We start from the raw sequence: 24,115 nt of genomic DNA on the forward strand, positions 1-24,115 counted from the left end.
TCAGTGGTTAAACACAAAAATTTATTTTTCTTTCCCACAAGGTACATTACAGATCTGAGGGATTCACTAGAACAGCTAATCGGTCATGTGAGGGACTCAGCATTCCAGGTTGGTTTGATCTCAAGACTCCTCTCTCTGTATGTGCTTCCATGACTGAGGCAGGAAAAGAGAGCAATACAGAGTCTTGTACCAACAAATAAATGCTTCAGCCCAGAAATGAGGCTTCTGCTCACAACCCACTGACCAAAACCTCATAACCCTGTCTAACTACAAGAAGCAGAAATGCATAACCATTCTCCATTTTACTATTCAAAAGACTACAAGCCCCATAGGATAAGATGTCTTTTGTTCACTACTATATCCTAGGTCTAGAACACAGCCTAGGTACAAAATAGACCTTCATTAAATTAAATGAATGAATGCAGTGCGAGCAAGAAATTCACACATATCTTGGGAAAAAAAGACAGAGTCCCAGGGTTCTAAAGCTGAGGGTGCTGAGTGAGAATAACGTAGATCAGAGCTTCAGAGCTGGCTGTGCTTAAGATATAATACTTGGTATATTTAATTTTGGGAAAGAAAGTAAAATCTTGCTGAGCATACAAGACCAAAGCTCAGGTGACTTACACCAAAAGGCACTGAAGCCATGGACCAAATCAAGTCAGCATAACAACCACCAGTGCTCAGCTACTCAAGAGCTGCAACAGCCACAAACGCATCTGCTTCTTTAATGTAGTCAGTCCTCCCAACATATCTAGGGAGCACAGGAAAAGGAAAGAAAAATGTACATGGACTGAGCATCTACTGTTGGCCAGGCTGGTAGGTGCTTTTCTTTCATGAATCCCTGTGATCCTCAGATCAACCCTGAGGTGAGTGTTTCTCTATTTCATAGAGAAAATGGAGACTTAAGAGTGTTTCAGTAATCAATCAAGGAACAAGAATGTTTTATAAGCTGGAAATAGATATAATACAATGTCATCCAAGCTGGTTCTGGATAACATACAGATCAGTCCTGTTAAACCTGTCTTCAAGTCTGTCTAATGAAGCCAAGTGACAGCCAACAAACCCACTAGCTATGGGGTCTTGAAAAAGTCCACCTATCTCTTTGAGGCTTAACTTCCTTGTTTATAAAATAAGAGATTTGGAAGACATAATATAACCCCTTTTCTGATACTACCTACAAGCTCTAACAGGAACACATTTGAGTCACTGTTGTAAAGCGTGAGTTATCAGAAAATCTGAAGCCTACAGAGATTTTCAGCAGTCTATCAAACTTATTATCTAAAGCTACTGCTAAATAGTGTGCTGGAGAAAACAGACGCTGGTAGACCCTTCCTGCTTAATAGTTTACAGTGTAAGACAACCAAAATAGATGTGGGTTCACCAACTTTTGCCAACCACTCAGCATCAGTTCCCAAAACTTTCCTTTTAGAAAGCTGGTCTCCTGCTAACTGGATTCCTAGGCCATCATGCCAGTGAACCACAGAATCTTGACTGCAGTACATGCTCCACTTCTCAAACGTAACTCTCTCCTGATTCTTAACAAACAAAAGTCAAATGAAAAAGCACACAAACAAATAACTGAGAAGTTAATCCTGAACTTTCATTAATTTTCTTTCAGGCCTCATGAAAGTGCTAATTTTAATGGCTATTTTATCCTACTAACATCGTGAGGAAAGAAAACAATCTAATTTATTATTGCAGAAAATTCTTCTTTACATCCAACATATATTCCATGGCTAATATTCCAACCCGTTTCCATCTGATCTCGTTAGAAATGTTTTCCTTTTTTCAAACAGCACCAGTAAGAAGCATAAGATAGTGCGTTATTAGTTAGTTGTCTGGCAGATTCCCTAGTGGTGAAGTAAATATGATTTCATCATAGTAAATATTGTGCTAATTCAATTCATAAAAAGTTCGAGGAATCGATGTCAAGATAATCCAATTTGGTTCTTAAAAACTTTACATTAGAATTCATTTCTGCCCCCATGAGACTATTGAAATTGGAAACCTGCTACCCTGAAGATAATGACATGCAATGAAACAAGTATATTATTGCTTTTGTTATGAAAGACCATGGTACAAATATTTCTATCATGTGTTTAAAGACGGGGTGGGGAGATCAATGTAAAACCAACAATATTTACCTCTGTGACCTTTGAAGACTAATTGATTCATGGCTGCATATGCTATTTGAAGCTATATTTGCTATATTGCCAGGTACAATCCCAAACAGCTTTTTCTATTATTTAGAATGTTCTTCAGATACCTCTCTTGCTAAGGGATTCCCTGAAGTGTTTAAGTAAAAAGGGTAAGTAGTACAACTTAAATACATGTACTGCAGAGTCAACCTTGATTCCTTTCTGGGACACCTGTTTATGTCTCCAAATTTTTCACTGATGAAAAATCTTTATGCTTCATAATTCTGTATTTTTTCATAAACTTTAGGGTCAAGCTCCACTTGAATTTGTTCAGAATGAAGACACTGGACAATCTTCCTTTCACTGGTGGAGTTTCTGATGTCTAAGAAGGCTTGACCGCCTGCTGAAGTTTCTTCTGCATACACTACAGGAATAAGGCTGCTCACCTGTGTGGGTTCTCCGGTGTTTAATCAGGTGGGAATTCTGACTAAAATTTTTCCCACATTCATGACAAGTAAAGGGCTTCTCTCCAGTGTGAGTTCTTTGATGTGTGTGTAGATTTGTATTTTGACTGAAGCTTTTCCCACACCATGAGCATTTATATGGTTTTATTCCTTGGTGTGTTGTTAAGTGCTTATTAAGATCTGAACTCCATCTAAACCTCTTATCACACTGTGGACATTTATACGGTTTCTCTTCAGTATGAATTCTTTGGTGCTTAATAAGGTCAGAGCTAACTCGAAAGCTTTTCCCACATTCCTGGCATTTAAAAGGCTTCTCTCCTGCACGTTCTTTCTTGTGACGAACCATAAGTTTCAGCAACTCTTGTTTCCAGGTTGAAAGTTTCTTTCTTTTCTTTGCTGGCAAATCTCGGTGCCATTTCCCCATCCTGTGCATCTCACCATAATTTTCTTTGCCTGCTGTTTTCTGGGGAACTTTCACTCTGGCCTTTTTTGACATTATGTCTCCTGGTGCTTGTATTTCTAAGTCAGAAAGGCATACTGCCTCATGATTTTCAGTGTCATTTTTGAGCTTTAATCCTGTTAGAATGAATGTAAGAATCAGCCAAGTGAATGGCAGAGCAAGAAAATCACAGAAATGGAAAGAAAAATTCAAAGATCTCTGATTCTTAATAAACAGGTAAGTAGAATCTTAAAATGTTAAGCCCTTACAAAGGTTCCTATCAAGGCACATTTCTCCTCTTCCCATGGTGTATTTACCTGTAGGCAGCTCCTTGTCATTGTTCTTTAAATTCGGGGATCCTTGGACCCATGGCTCTTCCCCTTGCTCTAGACAAGAGATCACTTTAGGTTTGGGAAGCACAAATATGGCTGTAAATGAAGAAACTCAGGTCAACGACTGGTAACTTAACAATGGTTCACTAATTCCAGACTATTTTACTAAGAACCAAGAACACTTTTACAGTTACCCCAAATAGTTAAATGACTAGTTGCTCATATCAGGCATCAGGTTTACACTATACTACACTTGTAGGTGGAGAAGCAAAGTGGAGGATGAGAAATAAACCTAGCTTGATTGATGTAAAGGACAGAGGGCGTAGGAACCATGTGCATGTTCTCCCTCTTCTGCCACCAAGAATACCCCATATTTGACCAAGGTGGAACCAAACTCTAGAGGTTGCATGGAATACAGGTTAATCCTCTTAAATCTTTAAGACTCACTCTGAATAAGACCAGGTCTAGCAGAGCCAACGGTCAGTGGATTGGGTATCATATACACAAGTGATTCCTATCATAATTACAGCAATTTTTTTATTTATCACTAGAGCACCAGACACTGGGCTTGTAAGGATTTCTATCACTCCAATAGCTCACTGGTTCACATCCTGTTGGATGAAACAGACCAGAATCAGTGGACTTTTCCTAAATACAAATTGCCAAGTATGTATGGGAAGTATTCAGCATTCAGTCTTTCAACAAATATGTATTGAGTGGCTACAGCATGCCAGGCACTCTCTGTAAACTAGGTATACAGTGGGGAACAAGCCAAAGTCCCCTGATCTCACAGAACTTATCTTCTACTGGGACAGTGAGACAATCAAACATCAATAAACAAAATCTCAAGAAGTGATGTTTTTTATTTATTATTATTATTATTTATGCCTTCAGCACCTGGTCTTCCTATAGGTAGTCTACCATCCAAGTACTAACCAGTCCCGACCCTGCTTAGCTTCCGAGATCAGACATTGGGCTTGTTCAAGGTGGCATGGCCGTAGACCATGGACCATGGCTCCACTGGGGCACAAACCTAGAACCTTCTTCATGTAAAGCAGACATGCTAACTGCTACACTATGGAACCACGTCCGATAAATGTTTTTTACAAAACTAAAGCTTAGTAAGAGAGCATTTAAGATTCTGCTTCTGTGAAGCTGTGTGAGAAAAGAGTATATGGAAGGCATCTTTCAGCAAGTGATATTTGAACAGACCTAAAGGTGAGTTTTGACATGTGGCACAAAAATGTGCCAGGTAGAGGGATAGGGAAGGTAAAAATGAGCATGACAAGTTGAAGAAACAGCAAGACCAGTGTGGATGAGAAGGGCTGAACAAGGGCATGAGTGGCAGGAGATGAGGGCAGGGAGGCAAGACAAGGCCATATCCTGGAGGATCCTTGGAAAGAAGTTTGGATATTATTCTGAATGTGATGAGAAGTCATCGTAAGGTTTTGAAACAGGGAAATGACATGATCTGCTCAGGTTTTAAAAGACTCTGCCTATTGCATTGAAAAGAGACTATGAAAGGGCAAGAGTGGTGGCAGGAGGTACCAGTTATAAAGATTCTGAAGTGGATCTGGTTTGAGATGCTCCTGGCTTAGACTAGGACGCTAACAGCACAAGAAGATGAAACATAGTTGGACTCAAGCTATACCGTGAAGACAGAGCCAAGAGACTAGTGATTCATTAACAGCTGGTTATGATGAGAATGTTTCTTGTTCTGAACAACTGGTTGAATGGAGTTGCCCTTTACTGAGATGAGAAAGGGATAAGAGTTTTAAAGGAAAAATGAGAATGAGATCAAGATTGTAGATAAAGAATGTATACTTAAGAAAAGCTCCCAGGTGACTTGGATACACCTTTCCTCCGCATACCATCAAATTGAGAGTCGACTAGCTGCTGGGACAGAGACTCACTCACAGAGGTGCATTCCCAGTAAGATGAGAGCATGATCAATTACTCAACTTCTACATAAAGAGAATGGGAGAATCTTTACCTAGAGAGATGACACTCTCATAGTTTTCCTGCATTATATCATTGCAGAAGGCCTTCTGACTGGGATCTAGTAACTCCCATTCTTCCTGGGAAAAATACACGGCCACTTCTTCAAATGTCAGCAAGGTCTAAAACAGAGAATGGGCTTCAGCTCAGTACCTGTCACTTTAGAAGCAGCCCTACTATTTGGCCCTTGAATTGCATGGTAGGCTAGGCACTGAAGGAATGAACAGCACATATGATAAAGAGAAAGCCAAAAGGTAGCAGGTAAGGGATCAGCAAACAGCCTGGGAGGTGTCCAGTTCCCCAGGGAAAACCTCTGGGCTAACAAGCCTCTGAGCACCTGCAGGGCAGTGTGGCTCATGGGCAGTAGGGAAAGGCAGTTGCTAAACAGCTTGAAAGCTCAGCTCACCTGGGACTCAGGCAAGAAGAGTTCAGGAGCCATTATCCAGTCTTTGGTGTTTATCTGCTCAGGAAAGGTTAGAGTCTGGTGAGCAGGCTCAGCTGTGGCTGGAAAAGAGCCATAGGAAACTTCCTTCATGTCTATGAATATCCTGAGGGCATTTCTAAAATATAGACGATCCTGATTCTTTCAGTAGAGATGGGACTCCTTTATAAGTATTACAAGGTATGTAGGAGTGGCTTTCTCAGCCCTTATAACCAGTTCCCCAACTGACTGTCCTGTTTTCATGAGTGAGGTCAATAAAAAGAAATCTCATCTTTTTCCTCACATGACATAAATTGCTCTCACCCAGGCAAAACTTAATGTGTTTGAAAATGCCATACTCAGAGAGTCCAGTGTGTATGGTAAATGAAATGAAAAGGTAAAAGTGAACATAGCAAGTTAAAGAAACATCAGAAGATCAGTGTGGCTGAGGAGGACGGAGCCAGGGCACAAGTGGCAAGAGATGACAGGGAGGTAAGGGTCTGACCTTGGAGGGGCCTATGCGCCTCCTAAGGAGTTTGGACATTAATCTGAATGTGTGAGAAGGTATTGTAAGGTTCTGAAGCAAAGAAATGACCTTATCAATTTTTAAAAGACTCTGGCTGCTTTGTGGAAAACAGGCTATGGAAGGGCAGAGGTACCAGTTAGAAAACTACTAAAGTGAACCTGGTTAAAGAAGTCACTGCTTAGACTAGAATACTAATGGGATAAGAGGATAAGACATGGGTATACTCAGGCTATGGTGTAAAGGTAGAGCTAGAGAACTCCGGATGCATTAATGGCAGGGGATGACAAGATCAGACTAAAGGATGACCCAACTTTTCTGGCCTGAAATACTAGGAAAATGGTCGTGGAATTCATGGAAATAAAAAGACAATGGAGTATATTTGGAGTGGAGAGAGGAGGGAGGGATCAAGAATTTTAGGATAATAAGCATATACACTTGGGAAAAGCTCCCAGGTGACTTGGATACACCTTTTCTCCACATATACTATCAAGTTGAGAGCTGACTAGCTACTGGAACAGAGACTCACTCACAGGAGTGCATTCCCAGTAAGATGAGAGCATGATCAATTACTCAACTACTACATAAAGAGAATGGGAGAATCTTTACCTAGGGAGATGACAGTCTCATAGTTTTTCTGCATTACATCATTGTAGAGGGCCTTCTGACTGGGATCCAGTAACTCCCATTCTTCCTGGGAAAAATACACGGCCACTTCTTCAAATGTCAACAAGCTCTAAAACAGAGAATGGGCTTCAGCTCAGTACCTGTCACTTTAGAAGCAGCCCTACTATTTGGCCCTTGAATTGCATGGTAGGCTAGGCACTGAAGGAATGAACAGCACATATGATAAAGAGAAAGCCAAAAGGTAGCAGGTAAGGGATCAGCAAACAGCCTGGGAGGTGTCCAGTTCCCCAGGGAAAACCTCTGGGCTAACAAGCCTCTGAGCACCTGCAGGGCAGTGTGGCTCATGGGCAGTAGGGAAAGACAGTGCTAAACAGCTCGAAAACTCAGCTCACCTGGGACTCAGGCAAGACGAGCTCAGGTGCCATTGTCCAGTCTTTGGCATTTGTCTGCTCAGGAAAGGCTAGGATCTGGTGAGCAGGCCCAACTGTGGGTGGAAAAGAGCCATAGGAAACTTCTCTCACGTCTACGAACATCCTGAGGGCATTTCTAAAATATAGACGATCCTGATTCTTTCAGTAGAGATGGGACTCCTTTAAGTGTGATACCTCCAAGTAGCCTTCTCAATGCTAGTAAGAACCAAGTATCTACTAGCCCCTAGAACAGTTTCCCGAGTTCCCATGAATGAAATTAATAAAAGAAAAACCCTTTTTATTATCTTCGCATGACATAAATTGTTTTGAGTTAGATAAAAATTAAACATTTTGAAAATGAAGTACTCAGGGACTCCAGTGTACAATAAATGTAGTTTTCAAAAAATCATTTATTATTTCTTTCCTGCTACAAAATTGTTTATATTCTGCTACTGAGAGCTCATTTCTGATCCCAACTCCAGTATTTTATGATGATGAAGTGCCCCCAATTCTTTCCACTTTTCTAAGGAACATTTTATGATGTAATTACCACGGCATTGTGGTTTGGGTATTTCTGTACCTTAGGCCAACCCCCACTTTCACCCACAGCTGGTCTATTCTAACACCACTTTCAGGGAGGCGGGTGCATCATAATTGCTAGCATCACTGGATTTGTAGATCCACAGCACTGGGCCTCCAGAAAAAGCACACAATGTTCTAGCAGAACAAACTATGGTCACAGCTCCCAGCAGAAAGAAATTACCATGAAGCTCCTTACCCCTCTCAAACACAGGCTCAGTCTCTTTATGAGTATTTCTGCTCAGCTGTTCTTGTACGCCCTGGTATGTATTCCAAAATTCTTCATCCTGGGACATGCCCACTGGCTGGGGCTCTGCTGGCTTCAGTTTGAAGCCTCGGGCCTCTGCTGTTTCTCCCAAGAGCACTGCTTCCTTTCTCAGCTCATGGGTTGCAACCTAGAAATAATTTCCATCCTTGTTACCACAGAACTTACTTTAGTTTTGGGGGTTGGTGGTAGATGGAGGAAAAATTGTAGAGCCCAGATTGTGGGAAGTATGAAGGAAAGGAAATGACAGAAGGACAAAGATATTGGGCCACCAATTTTCCATAAAGAACTATCCATAAAATCTAGGAAAAAAGGTGTGGCTACTACCAGCCCTCCAATACAGTAGCCTCCACCCCTCTGCACAGACCCCAGCTCGGACCATGAGTAGGGTCACGTAGGCCACTTGCTCACACACTGCCTTGACAGCCTTTCTCTCCTCACTTAGATTCCTACTGCAGTGGTTTCTTCTTCTATTTTTCTCAAAAAATTAAGAAATTGACTAAAAAGCACTCTCTTGACAACCACATTTTCCCAAAGGCCAGGAAAGGTTTTCAGAGAGTGAGGATGAAATGGAAAAGAAAAGCGGAGAGTCTGATTTCAACCTCCTTCCAAATGATCTTGACACCAACCATATATGCCTTGCCCTGAAGCCAGGTGATATGCTGCCACATGCCAAGTGGCATACCCTGGATTCCCACTCACTAGCAGAGGCAAGGACCAACCACTGAAGGTGGGCAGTGGAGGCTCTTGTCTATCTATGGTATGAAAGACACTACCTCTCAGCATTTTTCTTCTCTCAGCCACCTATTGTGATTTCCAAATCTTTCCCTTTTTTTTTTCCTCTGCAATCCTCATTTGGATTCTCCTTTTTACTATCCTCTCCTTTGATCTCTACATGTCCTCAATTTTTCTGGATCTGCCCCTTCCTCATCAACTCTCCCGGGCCAAGCCATCCTGGGCTTATTACCCTCATACATCCTGGCTCCAAATAGGGCAAAACTTTTTCTCTAAGACGAAGGAAGCCTCTGCCAGGATCACCTAAACCTGTGGAATGACTATTGCTTCGGGTCTGTAGTTTCAGGTCTTGCCTTAGATAGCCTTAAGGTCACTGACCTATTTCATGTTATTTCTCAATTAACTGCCCCCACCCTCCATATATCCATCTTCATCCTATTTCATTGAATGTATCAGGAATCTTTCTTCTCACCCCATTCCTTGTTTGACTAGAGTCACTCTGCAAGTGATCTACCAGGGCCACAGCCTCCTCAATGCTTTGTAGATGGTGCTTCTTTATCCGGGTCTGGGTGTCCTTCGGCAGAATGGTCAGGAATTGCTCTAGCACCAGCAGTTCCAAGATCTGCTCTTTTGAGTGTATCTCTGGCCTCAGCCACCGACGGCATAATTCTTGAAGTTGACCAACTGCCTCACGGGGTCCAGCAGCTTCATGATAGTGGAAGCTCCGGAAGTGCTGGCGAGAGCTCTCAGAAATGAGATTGTCCTTTTGTGCCATACATTTCTTACTCTGACTGGAGCTCTCTGTCACAGGTCCTTTGGTCTCCCACAGAGCCCTGACCTGAGGGTTCAGATACTCAGTCACCTTCAGATCTACTGTCATCATTCTGCTTGGAACAGTTCGCTGTGGTGGACACACCACCAGTACCACCTCTGACAACTCAGTCTTGTCTGGAACAAAATCAATAAAAGGATCTTCTTCCTAAGGCACTGAGGGCAGAAAAAAAAGTGCATATCAATAAGAAAGTCACATGAACTTTACAACTTTCTAGTTTTTATGAGAGAAAAATGAACAGCAAACATCATGCCTTGCTTTCCCTTTAGAAACAACTGCCAGGCCCTCTGATTCTCTCCTTTTCTTTATATTATTCATTGGAGACAAATGCCAACTGATGACTTTGCCTCAAGAAAACAATAATAAAACAAGAAAGGTTGGTGGGTAAGAAAATTGGCACCCACTGGCTGCAAGGGGTTTGGGGATTATCCAAAGATTTCATTTATGAATTTCTATCCCATCTTCTCCAAGTCAACGGCAGATAAGAACACTCTGAGTTTCTTAAATTTTAACATGTCATCCTAGACTTCTGCTTTCAAAAGAGGATGCAACTTCTATGACCTTTCATCTTCCTATGATAGAAGCCTTCACTTTGTGGAACATTTGCGATTCTCCTATTCTTGTATGAATACTGGCAAGAGCTGAAACAGTGAGACCAGAGTAGAAGAAATAATTAGGAAAAAAGTAGCCTTTTTTTTTTTTTTTCAGAAAGTATCCCCCAATTAAGTACCAGACGCCCAACATTCTTCTTTGGCACTTCTTTGCAAGATGTATAAAGGGTTCTATGCAGAAGATTTATACTTGTATTTTTAAATTTATTTGACCTAGGAAAAATTACACCCGACCTTTCCTTATAAAATGTTTATACAAAATCAAGTCACAGAAAAGAAGAGAATGGCAGTTGGTGATGATTAGGTGACCCTTTTGCTGACTTTACATTTCTTTAAGGGTCTATTAGACCTCTCTAAGCGAGGCTGAGGAGAGCCTCCTGCGTCTCACTCTCCCCGAAGTGATGATGCAGGAGAACCGGCATGGAGATTCTGTCCGGGATGCCATGGTATTCACAAACGGCTGGCTCTTTGCTGCCCATCCCGGCTCAGGATGCACGGGGTCGCGTCCTATGATTTTGCATCAGCAAAAGCTGATCTGTCTGATGCTGAACTGCGGTTCTCCCGCGGTCACATCAGCCCGCAAAGGAAACGCCAGGGGAGGCGAGAAGAGGGACATGACTACCTGCTCCGCGTCTAGACGGCAGATAAGCGCCCCTAAGCGTTGAGCAAGCGGCAGTGTCCGAGTGGGCTCCAGCCGCAGGCCAGGAAAAGGTAGCCTCCGTAGCCTCACGGCCGGCCTTGCTCTAGACAGTCGCGCCGCAGGCTTCGGCCGCCCGGCTACAAAAAATGGCTGCCTCGCCTCCAAACACCTTGCGGCAGCGCCGAACTGCCGCCAGCGGCTCTCTGGGAGCTCTCCGGAGCCGACGCCGAAAGGGAGCCGCTTCTTGGTTACCTCGACAGCTGGTTGTGGAAGCCGCTCTCGCGCGCGCTCAACTGCAAGTCGCTGTACTTCGAATCGCTGTTTAACGGCCGCAGCTTTCAGCGTGGCGCCAGTCGGGACGGGAGGTAAAGGGGCGCAGGCCCAGCACCACCAAAAACCCTCCGAACCCCTCCCCCTACTGGTGGGGTTCCTACGCATTTGTCTGAGGCCCCCCCCCCGCCCGCCGCCGCACTGCTACCGGAAGCGGAAGTGGAGTACTTCCGGGGGGGGGGCTCCGTGCAGTCCTGCGGTCCAACTGCGGCGGCTTCAGGCTTCGCGGGAGAAACTGGCGTACTGCCTGATTCGGCCGTGGGTCCCGAAAGAGTTAATGCCAAAGAGTCTACAGGCCGCAGAGCCTAGAAGGGTCCTGCGCGCCTCTTTGCCGGCGTTTGTCGCCGTCTCGCGGTCTGGATCGTGAGACGTTAGGCGTCCGGGTGGTTCCTGCGTAGTCTTTGAGCGGCGGGCGGCCTGGTAATAGGGGGTCCCGCCGGTAAGGGTCACCCCTTCGCGCTCTCGGTAATCTTGGCTTTCCTGCAGCCCAGCCGGACGAGCCATCGTCCCGGGGTTCGTCTCAGTCTCCTCGAGGAGGAGGCCTGCATGTCTCGCTCAGGATCAACGGCCTTGAGTAATCTGTACCCTTTTCTGGGCCGCGCTTTCCTCACAACGATTTTGTTTTTTCTTGTGAGGTAGGTTTTAACCTGTGAGATAGGTTACATTTATAGTTCTCCATGACAGAGAAATTGAAAGCTAAGAAGTGACTTGCTCAGAGTCATATAATTTACCAATGGTAGCTTCTAGACTGGGAATTTAGGCTCCCGGTTTTCCTTTTTCCACTGCAGCATGCTTCTTGGAGAATGGGAATCTTTTCATCTTGTATCTCCTGCAGTGTCTGGCGAGGTACATATTTACTGAATCATATTTAAAGGAATCTTGATTATTTCGGTTTGTTAATGTTCCAGTTATCAGTGTTTTCGTAGTGTCAGCCTCTACCAGTCAAGGGATTATTAAGTCTACTAGGTGTAGCCAGTGTTAGTCAGCAGGACAATGCCTTTGAATTGAGAAATCTGGCAAAGGACAAAGGCAATTTCATGGCTATCAGTAACACAGGGTAGGAAAAGGTAGGGCATAATCTGAAAGCTGCAGAAAGTCCAAGGAAATGGAAGTTGGTTTTCGGTTGGGGAAAATCATAAAAGACCTTGAGAGATTTGCCCGCAGCAGGGTGTGGGCAGAGGAAAAAGTAAGAGCAAAGCCTTGACAAGCTGGGAAGAGTACAGTGACATCTTTAGTATATTTTTACTAAGTGTAATTGGGCTACATTTAGGGAAAGTTAGAAAATAAGTTCATGTGGATCTAAGTGCTTTGAACGGAAGTGAAGAGATTGCACTTAATAAAGTACATCCTGGAACATCATTTGAGGGTTTTTGACAGATCTTCTTTCCAGGGCAGTTCATCTAGAGGTAAGTTTAAGGTGGAAATGAAAAAGAGACCATTAACAGCCATTATACTATTTTTGTTTTTAGATAGAATGATGTTACACTCCTTTGATGCATAGTTCTTGATCTTTTTTGAGTGAGAGAAAAGGATAAAAGAAGAGATAACAAGAAGCATCTGCCTAAGCCACTTGCATGTATTTTAAAGTATGTTCATTTCCTTAGAATCTCAGTCAGGTTGGAACTTACTTTCTCCAAGTCATTATAGTTTCTAGCCTCTCAGAACTAGTGGACATTAATGCTCTTAGCCTTGAGATCATGATCTGGCCCAAAGCCGAGCATATAATTGGAACTTATTAAATTGAATAAATGAAATTTTGCCACCAGTGCCCTCGGATGTCATTGGCAGGCCTGATTCATAACATGAGTTGGGAGTTGGTTAGGGAAGATGGGCAGAAGAAAGTGTGAGAAGAGACCCTGTGAAAGGAAGAAGAGGAAGCGAGTCACAAAATGGTGAATAGTGAGTGAGGGCCACTGATGATTTTCATTGAAATTTGGTGTCATAGTTCATAACTCTTGCTGTGGAGCCTGTAAAAGTCCCCTAAGTTTTTCCTTTTGATTTCACCTTCCTCTTCCTGGGCACCGTATGAGAAATGATGAATGCACAGATGGGAAGCAATGAAAACAAATACATGGAATTTATTCTGAGACATCACATAACTGCTGTAGTGGGCTGAATGTTTTTGCTGGGTGACTGGCTGGATGGTGCTGCTATTGGCTGACAAATACTTTTATTCTTCTTTTTCCATTTATAATAGTTATTATTTAGTATTGCCTTAGTTATAGCTGCCTCTTTCACAAAGTTGCTTGATCTTAGCCTGTCACTGGCTCCACATCCTATTATCTGTGATATTTTTTCATGATACCCTTAGTGCTCCATAAAGCAGTTAGTTCTTGCAACAAATGTTAGAGGAAAACTAATTGAATGGATTCTTCTGGGTTCCTTTAGATAAGAGGCTTGTGAGAATTCTATATAGTTGAGGAACAAATGAAAGCAGTCAAGCTCTGCCCTAAAGGAGGGGAGAAAAACTGAAATACTAATCATTTCCCTCATTTCTGACATAGTGTTTTTTTTCTTCATAGCACTTAGAATGGAAGAAAGTGGCAGTTTTTGTTACTTCCTATGAAATTGTATATCTGGAATGAGAACCATGAAATTAATCTAGAGTAGAACATGGAATGGAATTGGGCAGCACCAGGAGGACCTGAAAGGAATATTTGAGGGAGCTGAGATACAGAAGAGTTTGCCAACAGAAGGATTTATGAGAACAATTGATCAGAAACACCAGTAGAGAAACTTTTTGAATTTCTACAAGCACTGGAAAAATTGAGTCTTGGTTCAAATTAAATACAATCCATACTGAAGAGAAACCAAATAAAGTCTCACATATAAAATTGTGTTATTTAAAACCCTAATGTAAATTTAGGAAAACAAAAGGAAAGATCTTTTAAAATTTTTTATTTATCATAAAATATTTGTAAAACTTTTGGACTCACCTCTAAGAATTGCTAATATTTCAAATATGGAAAAATTTCAGTGAAAAAAACAATAACACTTGAGAATACACCAGACGTACACAAGGAAGATCTGAAAGTGGAAGAGTGCCACTAACAAATTATTTACATACTTAACAGATTACCTTGGTTAACAAGTTAAAGCTAGTCCTTGAGAATGCTATATTGAATATATTAAAAGTTGGATTTCATTCATAAGGACAACAGAAACTACTTTCTTCTTCATGTAAAGATTCTATACAACTGTTACCAAATTCCAGTTCTCCAGACAGCCCAGTGTCAGGGTAGCTTGGAGTTTTTATCTAGCTGTATGGACTGCTGCCTGGCGAACATTAATACAGAGCAATATGAGCACCATTTTCTTTTCTGGCAGTGAAATAAAATCAGGTCCTTTGGAAAGAGAAGCCTCACTGTAGCTCTGCTACACAGGATTACTCTGTACTTGCCTTTGATGCTTTCATACTCCCATCTTTACACAAGCACTGCTTTTATTGAGATTTTTCTCATCTGGGTCTGTTCTTGTGGGCACATCTTTCTTTGTGTCTTTTCCTGTGTTCACTTACAGAGAGTATGCAGATATTCTTGTTCCCGACTAGTGCCGCTATATCTATCAAGGGAGAGGAAGAGCAGGGGGGTTCTAAAAACTGATCATCACGTCTTGCAGGAGCAACAGCTAGAGAAGACTTTGCCAGGGGCAGTTTCTGAGTTCATAAGACCTTTACCTCTAGACTAGCACTTTGGTCTTGAGCCCTTATCCTTTTTAGCCCATTATCCTTCAGTACAAATGCCTGTGCCCTTGGGGCTCTGAGCTAGTTTGGGGTTTTTTGGTTTTGTCTTTAAATTTTTTTCCAATTCAGTAAGGCTTTTCCTTTTTCTGTTAGTTGTTTGAACTCAAATTCAGTATGAATAAGAGAGGGAAATATACAACATTGAATTTGGAGGAGAAAATGAAGGTTCTCAGTAGGATTGAAGCTGGACGATCTCTTAAAAGTGTAATGGATGAATTTGGAATCAGTAAATCAACATTTTATGACATTAAAAAGAATAAGAAATTGATTTTGGACTTTGTACTGAAGCAGGACATGCCATTAGTTGGGGCTGAGAAAAGAAAGAGGACAACAGGAGCCAAATATGGTGATGTGGATGATGCAGTCTACATGTGGTACCAACAGAAACGCTCAGCTGGTGTGCCTGTTAGAGGTGTGGAACTTCAGTCTGCTGCAGAGAGGTTTGCACAGTGTTTTGGGCGAACAGACTTCAAAGCTAGTACTGGTTGGCTTTTTCGATTTCGAAATAGGCATGCAATTGGGAACCGAAAAGTATGTGCCGAACAAGTCCTAAGTTCAGTTTCAGAAAATGTTGAGCCATTTCGACAAAAACTGTCCATGCTTATCAAAGAGGAGAAACTGTGTCTAGCTCAGCTATACAGTGGAGGCGAGACTGACCTCTTTTGGAAGTCAATGCCAGAAAACACTCAGGCAAGCAGAAAAGATATCTGCCTGCCAGGGAGGAAAATAAACAAAGAGTGCTTGTCTGCTCTTTTATGTGCAAATGCAGATGGAACTCATAAGTTAAAGTCTATCATTATTGGAAAATCAAAGCTGCCCAAAAGTGTAAAAGAAGACACAAGTACATTACCTGTGATATATAAACCTAGTAAAGATGTTTGGTTCACCAGAGAATTGTTTTCAGAATGGTTCTTTCAAAATTTTGTTCCTGAGGTCAGGCATTTTCAGCTTAATGTTCTAAGATTCCATGAAGAGGACGTCAGGGCCTTGTTACTTCTGGACAGTTCCCCAGTTCACCCTTCTGCTGAATCGCTAATAAGTGAAGATGGTCGAATAAAATGCATGTTCTTTCCCCATAACACTTCAACCTTAATTCAGCCAATGAATCAAGGCGTGATCTTAAGCTGCAAACGACTTTATAGGTGGAAGCAACTTGAAGAGAGTCTTGTAATTTTTGAAGAAAGTGATGATGAGCAAGATAAAGGGGAAAGGGGAGTTTCCAAGATTAAAATCTACAACATAAAAAGTGCAATTTTTAACTGGGCAAAGAGTTGGGATGAAGTAAAACAAATAACTATAGCAAATGCATGGGAAAATCTTCTTTACAAAAAGGAATCTGAATATGATCTTCAAGGATTAGAAGATGGGGATTATGGACAAATTCTTGAGAAATGTGGGGAGTTGGAAACCAAGCTGGATGGTGATAGTGTGTGGTTAAATGGAGATGATGAACAGGGTAGTCCCCCAAAATCAAAAGGTGGGATTACAAAGAAACTTGTTCAGAAAGGAGAAGGGATGGAGAAGCAGACTGCTGAATTTAAGTTATCTGCTGTAAGAAAGAGTTTGGACTACCTTCTTGACTTTGTTGATGTCACACCTGAGTATCAAAGGTTCCATTTCACACTGAAAGAGATGCAACAAGAAATAATCAAGAAACAGTTCCAGAGCAGAGTTCATTCTAGAATTGGTAGCTTTTTGAAACCTAGGCTTCATAATATTAAGGATTCCTTCAGTATGCCTTCAACTTCTGGTTCTAGTAATTAGATTTTATGCTTAAAGATTTCTGCAGTTATATGATGTAGACCTATTGTGAACTGTCATTGTTTTTATCAACTGACCTCATTTTGCATATCAATGCCCATTTATATATTAATAAAAATATGATTTGTAAACAATAAGTTTGTTTCTTTAAATGCATAAGTGTATCATATTTTTCTGTTTTAGACCAGGATCTGAATAATGAGGAACTACTGTCCCAGATTATCTAAGATGAACTGGATGTGGGAAAAGCATTAAATTCTATCTTAATGTATTCACAGCACATAACAAAACTATATTCTGACTAGTTCTAGTTACCTTTAAGAAGGTAAGGATTTGGTTTTCAGTTTAATAGTATGACATGCTTTGCTTTCTTAAATCTGTTACCATCTATTTAGTGTTTGTTTTCCTCTTATTGTGGAAATAACATGCTGATGATATATATGTGTGTATATATAGAGATAAAAAGCACTCAAATTCTATTGACCAACAATAGTGTCTCTTAACGCTAAAGTATTTTTAAAGTAGGCAGATTACACTGTAAATACAATTTTATATCTTACTGTCAACATATTTTAGGCTTTGGTATTAAGAAGAATACCAAATGGGGTAGAATGGATTTGTGGAAGATCTTGAAGGAGATGTTAAGATGAGCATACTGGACAGCTCTAGAGTTCCTTTTGAGTCTCTATCAAATATCTTATTCTGGCAATAAACTCCCAGAATAAATGACCGGCAGTCATAACCTTTTCAAAAGTACCACTTTATTCTGGAAACTTCATATCGCTCTTCCATGCCAGGCACAAGAGCATTGCATTAGGCATTTAGGCCTGAATTATAAAGATTACGAATAGGAACAAATCACTGCTGGATATGTAAAAGCTGAGCATAGACAGGGCTTTGAGAGTGCTTGGATAGCAAAAGTATCTGAAAGGGTCATGTGTGACTTTTGAGTTGGGCTTTAAAATTTAGTGGGGTGGGAGGACGGAATGGGCAGTCTGGACAAAGGGAAATGTGAGTACAGTTTCTTCGGTGTGAGAGTGCATCTCCCTGGGAAGCTGCTAGGTCCCTGGATATTTGCTATAGGAGCAGCTGGCAGGAAAGACAGGTCGGGGCCAAATTTTCAATGCCCTTCGGGATCATGCTAGGACTTCAGACCTAGGACTGGGCCCACGTAAAGTCCTGTCCCCTCTGCCTCCTGAATGTCTCATCTACAGTGTCCACATTGTTCGCGTCCTGGCCCAGACTGCCATCACATCATGCCTGGACGACTGCACCTCTTTAGTGTCCCTGCCTTCCTTTCCTGTTCTCTTCCCATCCTTTCCCCACCCTGTAGCCACTGCGAACTGAAACAAAAATGAGATGACTCTCCGACTTAGGGGCCCTGAAACGCCCCCTTCCCGGTACCCATCCCCACACAGCTCTACGCTCACCTCTTGCTGGATGGAGAGAGCCTGCCCAGAAGCCCAGCCCCGCTGTTGGCCCCGGGCTGACGCACGCGCACCTGAGGGACGGGAGGATTCGGAGAGCGCTGTCACGCCACCAGTATCTGCTCTGGCGGACTGAGAAGGAAGCCCTACGGCTAAGTGGCCAGGCTCAGCCTTGGTAGTTGGAGTCTGCGGGGAGCATGCAGCCAGGCATGGCCATAGAGCTCCAGCCCGCGGGCCAGAGCGCCTGGGGTGGGCGGGGTCTCGGATGGAGCGCGGGCCTCGAAGGAAGGGAGCCGCCCATGTAGCCATGGAGTGGTGGCCAGAGGGGCGGGGTGTCTACGCAGGATCGCATTCTCTGGGAACAGCGCTGGTGGCTGGTGGCGGGTAGGCGTTAGGGGAAGTGCTGCTGAGAGCGGAGGGCGGGTGCAGAGGCAGCCCCGAGGCCCTGGGCGGAGGGTGTGGAAAGCGTTGTCAGGAGGCTCTATCAGCCCCTTGTTCTTTTGGGGATCCTCTCGAGAGTTGTCTCCAGTGAGATCAATCCAATGGGGTATGCGGGCGGATCTAGGGAAGCGGCGCCCTGTCCACGATGCCCGCGGAAGGCTAAGCTGCGAGAGCCACAGACTTGTTCGCTTTGCTGCAGCTTGAGAAAGGGCTTAAATCTTTGGTTCTGGAAATCATTCCTGAGGACTACAGTTCTTCCGAGAAACCCCAATGGCTGGGGCAGGATTCCTAAACGTTAAGCTGGAGCCCCTCCCAGGGGAGCGGGGAATCCGCTCAAGAGTAGCTTCACTTTCGGAGTGGAAACCACACCCAGGTTCTAGAGCGTTTTCCTTCCTTGAGGGGAATTGGGGATGGAGACCGCAAACGCAGTTCCTCATTATGTCTAAAACATACCTCAAGATTTCAGAAATAAACCCCACCCTTTCTGTCTAGGGAAATCTTAACATCTTCCTGGGTCAAGTTTGGATCCTGGTTTCACGTGACTGAAGCTTCTGGGACATTCAAGGTGTCTCAGTGATGAATTGAGGGCATTAACTGGAAGATTTCAGAATTTTTTGTGGTCATTTTTCATCAACGATTTTGTTATTGTTGAATTTACTTAGATCATTCCCACTGCCTAACTGCGCATCAGTCAGGCAAGACTTAGACCTTCTTAGTAAAAATTACATAAAAATTATCAGTCTCCCTTTCAAGAATGAAAATCAAGTTTAAATTAGAAGTTCTTGCAAACTAGATTGAAGGATAAAAGAAATGCTTCTAATAAATGCACTTTTACTTTCATTCATCTTACTATTCTTGAGCTCATGACAGGAAGTCTCCTACTGCTAATAAATTTGTTAGTTGGCTTCCTGTAACACACATTAATAAGACCTTTTACATGACTTCGTTCTTTCATATGCTTGTGAAACATTTACAAGTTACAATGTGTTTCTGGCTGGCCAACCAGCTTAAATTAAAGCAGTGGTGATTTTGACTTCCAAACTTCTATCAGCTGACAATGTAATAATTCAACAGTAAATTTCCGATTATGATGTTGAGACCCATAAATTCATTATTGCAGTAAAAAGTGATTTCTGATGGGTTTTTCTGGGGGGAAAATAAACAATGTAGTGCTTGTTTTAGCACTTTTTCCAGTCTCTGGTGCTACAGGCCTTGTCCTTATTTCTGTCTCTGCTTTTTCAGTCTACCTCTAACAGGCTTTTTCACATTGCTTAAATGTACTACTGATTCTCCACTCAGCCTTTCTTCTGGTCTCCTGTGTTACATTTGCTACAAGGATGTGTGGCTATAGCTCAGGGTCAGGCCACATCTCCCAGATCTCTTTGTGCCCATTTGGACCAAGGGGGCAGGGGTCTTTATCATTCTCCCTCTGACATAAAAGCCAACTGGAATCTGTTATGGTTTCTTTTTACAAAGGGACTAGAAGGTGAAAAGTATAATGTGAAAAAGTATGTGTGTAATGTAGAAATATGAATGTAAAAAAGTATACACTTGGCCATCCCTTGCAGTGGCCTCACGGGAGCCTGCAGTGAGGGCCTCTGACCTGTATGTATGACTACAAGGGAAGATGGCATCAATCCTGCCTGTCAATAGCAGACAGAAGTTCCTGCTAGTGTGGTCTTATATTGATCTCAGTACCAGGTGCTTGGAAGAAAATCTTGCTAGTATTATCTGCCCAGAGATGGCACAAATAGATGAGCACTTTCTCTGTGCCAGGCTCTTGTTCTAAATGTTTAAGTATCTGAAATTTGCTAGAAAGGGAGCTAGACTGGGGACTAGGTGGAGGCTCCTATTTGAAAGTCTTTTTCGTGCTAAGAGCAAATACCTGGGGGTCCTTGTTGCTCTAAGCCTCAAGCTGCAATGCTCCAAGTAGGAACACCAACAGCTAGCTGGCCCACATCATAAAATCTACATGGGTGATATTACTGGGGGAGGGAGGAAGGAGAGTGGAGGGGGGCTTTCCATTCTAGTGAGATTAGCAATGCACATAGGTTGCCTATGTGCATTAAAATGTTAACTTGATACCACCCACCCATTTTATGGCACCAACAGCCACATCACCTCTGTCCTGCCCCTACCACTGTGGCTGCTACATTAATCTTTCTAAAATCCCATCCCCTTTCCCCCCGCACTACCACTGCCCTCTTGTGGATAAGAGAAAGGAAATGAGAAGGTTAAAAAGATTTTTAAAAATTGGCTCAGAAAACCAAGGAGAAACTCAAACTGAGGCAGGGCTGAGACAAGACTGATAAGGGGTGAAGCATATAGGGTTGTTTCCTTCACTTAAAATTGCTATATTTGATAGCTGGTTGCCAATGGAATGTTTCATCTTCTCCTCCCAAAGAACAGCTAGATATTTTCCTGATGTTCTCCTGGCATCAGAATGTCCTACTTCTAGGATACTTCCTGGTATTCTACCTCTCCCACAGACACATACTCCTAGAATTCCTATTCTTGATTCCTCATTCTAAAATATAATGCTTTCCCCTAATAATTTTGCCCTCCCCACATATCTTCCCCCCAATAATGGGCAATAACTCAGTTCTCTCAGGACCATCTTTTCCTGGGACTCATTGCAAGACCAAAATATCCTGTCTTTGAATAGCCAGATCTTCTTTCAGCTACTTCACAAGAAATAAACATTGTAAACAAAGAATCAAAGGCGCTTTTACTGCTGTATACCACAGAAGGAAAAAAAACCTCGGAGACCATTATAATATCACCCCAAGCAGCCACTGGGCTTGATCCTTTGTTACCACATAGTAGTCCCAGCCTGGAGCTAGCCAGTGCTACCACCTACCTACCTCAACCTATATGCTGCTACCATTGTTGGACCCTTCCAAACCAACCCAGTAAGACCACAAAGAGAAAGCAAGTCCTCCAACCTAAGCAGATAGGAGAAAGATCAACACTGGACGGCAGGACAAAGGCCCTCAATAAAGAGTCACACACTTTCATGTTTCTTTAAGATATTTATTACTATCCAAACATATTTCCAACAGGGAAAGGCATGATTCCTAATTTCCTTAAGATCCACATTTTCAAAGTCTCCCAGGGAACCCATCTAACATGGAACTCCCTGAGGACTCCAGAGCTATTTATCCTTCTCTGACAGAGGTTGGGGAAGTCTTGATCTCTGCAAAAGATAGACTAATTCAGACTCTGGTTCCCTCTGCGATTTCCTAGGCTGACATAAAAATTCCATCTTACTATTTCCCTTAGGTCTCTGGGTCCTTTGTGTCTGAGGCAACATTTACATGCATGGCCTACCAATGGGCCCTCCTGTCAGGCCACTGAGGGGCACTGTGGAGGCTTCCCTATCAGGGCCTTCAGGAGAGCTACAACCCACCACTAGTCTTTCCTTGCCCTAATTCTGGTTTCCCAGGAGACTCAGTCTCTTCTTTGGCCTCAAGGGCCTCAGGAGTTCAAATGCTCCTGAATGTCCTAAGTAAGGAAGCAGTAACGGAAAATCAAATGGATTCCCAAAGTTGCTGGGAAAGATACTGCACACAGTAAGGCATCCAAATTACAATTTTGTTAAACATACCAAGGAGGTAGGTGCACCCTGAGACAGAGGAGACTTCATAGAGAATTCTGCCCTAAGCAGGTTAACTCAAAAACTTGCCATCCTCACTAGTTCAAAAAGAATTTTTTTTTATGCTAATCCTTTGCTGCCTCTGCACCTCCTTTGCAATGACCCAATGACCCCCACACACTCCCACCCATTACTCTTTATAGTAATTACTTTAAAAAAAAAAAAAACACACATGATTTGGTGAGCTGGCAAGGAATACTAGCTCTCAACAACAGGACCCTCTGAATAGCACCTTATCTGGGGCAAAATGAAATCCCATTCTTTCTATCCAGTGTGAGTTCTCTGATGACTCATAAGGCGTGAACTCCGAGAAAAGCTTTCTCCACATTCGGAACATTTATAGGGTCTCTCTCCTGTATGGGTTCTCAGATGACGAATCCGATTGGAGCTGTGAGAGAAACGATCTCCACACTCATGACAGGTATAGGGTTTCTCTCCTGTGTGAATTCTCTGGTGCCTGATTAAGTTGGATCTATGAGAAAAGTTTTCCCCACAAAGAGTACACTTATATGGTTTTTCTCCTGTGTGCGTTCTCTGATGTCTGGTGAGGTGCATGCCCTGCCGGAAGCTTTTCCCACAAGTCAAACATTCAAAGAGTTTCTTCTCTGCCTTGTGGGTTCCATTTGTAAGAAAGGGGGTGCTGTCACTCATTGCTTCCCCACACTCGGAGAAGGAGTAAAGCCTTTCTTTTTCATGAGTTCTTTCATGTATGACAAGGTGAGAACTGCGAGAGAAACTTTTCCCACACTCAGCACACTTATAGGGTTTCTCTCCTGTGTGAATCCTCTTGTGCCTAAGGAGGTTGGAACTATGAGCAAAGATCTCCCCACACTCAGGGCACTTGTAGGGCTTTTCACCAGTGTGTGTTCTCTGGTGTCTGTGGAGGTTGGAGTTGCAAGAGAAGCTTTTTCCACATACTTTACATTGATAGGGCTTCTCACCTGTGTGGGTGCGCTGATGGCGAATCAGGTGGGTATTCTGACTGAAGCTTTTTCCACACACAAGGCATTTATGGGCCTCCTCTCCCAAGTGTGCTTTGTGTAGTGACAAGAAGTGTGGGTTGCCACCAAAGATTTCACTGCACTCCACACCCATACACAGTCTTTCTGCTGCATGTATTCTCTGATGCCTAATTAGATTTGAGTTGTTAGAGAAATTTTTGCCACACAAGGGACATAAATGGAGCCTCTTCAGCTGCAGTTGCTTTGGTGGCCCCATTTCTCTGCAACTTGTGGCCCCTACTACAGACTGCTCCATCCGATCCTCTGGGGGAGGCTCCCAATGCCTTTCTGCCCTGTCCCCAGGCCATCCCTGCTCAGGACTCCAGGGCACCTTCCCTACGGCCTGGCCAGGCAGCAGTGCCTGTGGATGGATGCTCTCAGGGGAAACGGACAAAGCACTTTCTTCTTGGTGCTCAAATTTCTCTTTCCCTGGCAGAGTGAGAGAAAACAAACCTCTACATTATTTCTACCCCAGAGAAAAGGAAATCCTACATTTGTTACTACATGTAGGTCAGAAGTCCAGAAAGTCTGGTTTTATCTCGGTTTCCTGTCTTCCCCATACAGAGAAAGTGGTCTAGAGAGGCATCTGGATAAGAGGTAGGACCATTGCTTAGGAATCAGACTCAGACCAGTCTTGAATTCCCTTGCAGTGGCCCCCATCTCCTTCTTCAACTGAGTCTCTGGCTTCTGCCTTTCAGAAATGGGTGGGATGGAGCAGGGCTGGGACTAGGGTAGGCAATGAGC

General features: G+C 43.0%; 3 protein-coding genes across 17 annotated transcripts in view; 1 reads left to right on the top strand and 2 right to left on the bottom strand.

The window, feature by feature from the left end:
* The window catches only part of ZNF75A (zinc finger protein 75a), a 27,913-nt gene continuing 3,798 nt past the window's right edge, over positions 1 to 24,115 (bottom strand). The window contains exons 1-9 of one of the 8 annotated variants that reach the window (XM_011376537.2): positions 11,267 to 11,427; positions 9,404 to 9,918; positions 8,131 to 8,326; positions 7,335 to 7,426; positions 6,925 to 7,051; positions 5,778 to 5,875; positions 5,367 to 5,493; positions 3,359 to 3,469; positions 1 to 3,178 (exon numbers count right to left, since the gene is read on the bottom strand). In XM_011376537.2, the coding sequence (XP_011374839.1) occupies positions 2,499 to 3,178; positions 3,359 to 3,469; positions 5,367 to 5,493; positions 5,778 to 5,875; positions 6,925 to 7,051; positions 7,335 to 7,426; positions 8,131 to 8,326; positions 9,404 to 9,814 (1,842 nt within the window). In that variant the 5' untranslated portion in view covers positions 9,815 to 9,918; positions 11,267 to 11,427 and the 3' untranslated portion in view covers positions 1 to 2,498. Of the gene's footprint in view, positions 3,179 to 3,358; positions 3,470 to 5,366; positions 5,494 to 5,777; positions 5,876 to 6,924; positions 7,052 to 7,334; positions 7,427 to 8,130; positions 9,255 to 9,403; positions 9,919 to 10,996; positions 11,069 to 11,266; positions 11,428 to 24,115 lie in introns of those variants that run through there. The other 7 variants (XM_011376539.2, XM_011376538.2, XR_002776540.1 and 4 more) reach the window with 7 other exon arrangements.
* Positions 11,269 to 16,984, top strand: TIGD7 (tigger transposable element derived 7). Of its 5 annotated transcripts, none has more exons than XM_023521252.1 (2): positions 11,269 to 11,379; positions 13,867 to 16,984. In XM_023521252.1, the coding sequence occupies exon 2, from the start codon at positions 15,201 to 15,203 to the stop codon at positions 16,848 to 16,850; it is 1,650 nt and encodes a 549-aa protein (XP_023377020.1). In that variant the 5' UTR covers positions 11,269 to 11,379; positions 13,867 to 15,200; the 3' UTR covers positions 16,851 to 16,984. The 5 variants fall into 5 exon arrangements, with proteins under 5 accessions (XP_023377020.1, XP_011374836.1, XP_011374837.1 ...); XM_011376534.2 differs by lacking the exon at positions 11,269 to 11,379 and adding an exon at positions 11,551 to 12,750; XM_011376535.2 differs by lacking the exon at positions 11,269 to 11,379 and adding an exon at positions 11,551 to 12,190.
* Positions 21,735 to 24,115, bottom strand: part of ZNF263 (zinc finger protein 263) — a 7,334-nt gene continuing 4,953 nt past the window's right edge. For all 4 annotated transcript variants that reach the window (XM_011376531.2, XM_011376533.2, XM_011376532.2 and 1 more), the window contains one exon: positions 21,735 to 23,800. In XM_011376531.2, coding sequence (XP_011374833.1) covers positions 22,635 to 23,800 — 1,166 coding nt within the window. In that variant the 3' untranslated portion in view covers positions 21,735 to 22,634. The remainder of the gene's footprint in view (positions 23,801 to 24,115) is intronic.

This window comes from Pteropus vampyrus, unplaced genomic scaffold (assembly GCF_000151845.1).
Source record: "Pteropus vampyrus isolate Shadow unplaced genomic scaffold, Pvam_2.0 Scaffold300, whole genome shotgun sequence".
In the NCBI taxonomy this organism is placed as follows: domain Eukaryota; kingdom Metazoa; phylum Chordata; class Mammalia; order Chiroptera; family Pteropodidae; genus Pteropus; species Pteropus vampyrus.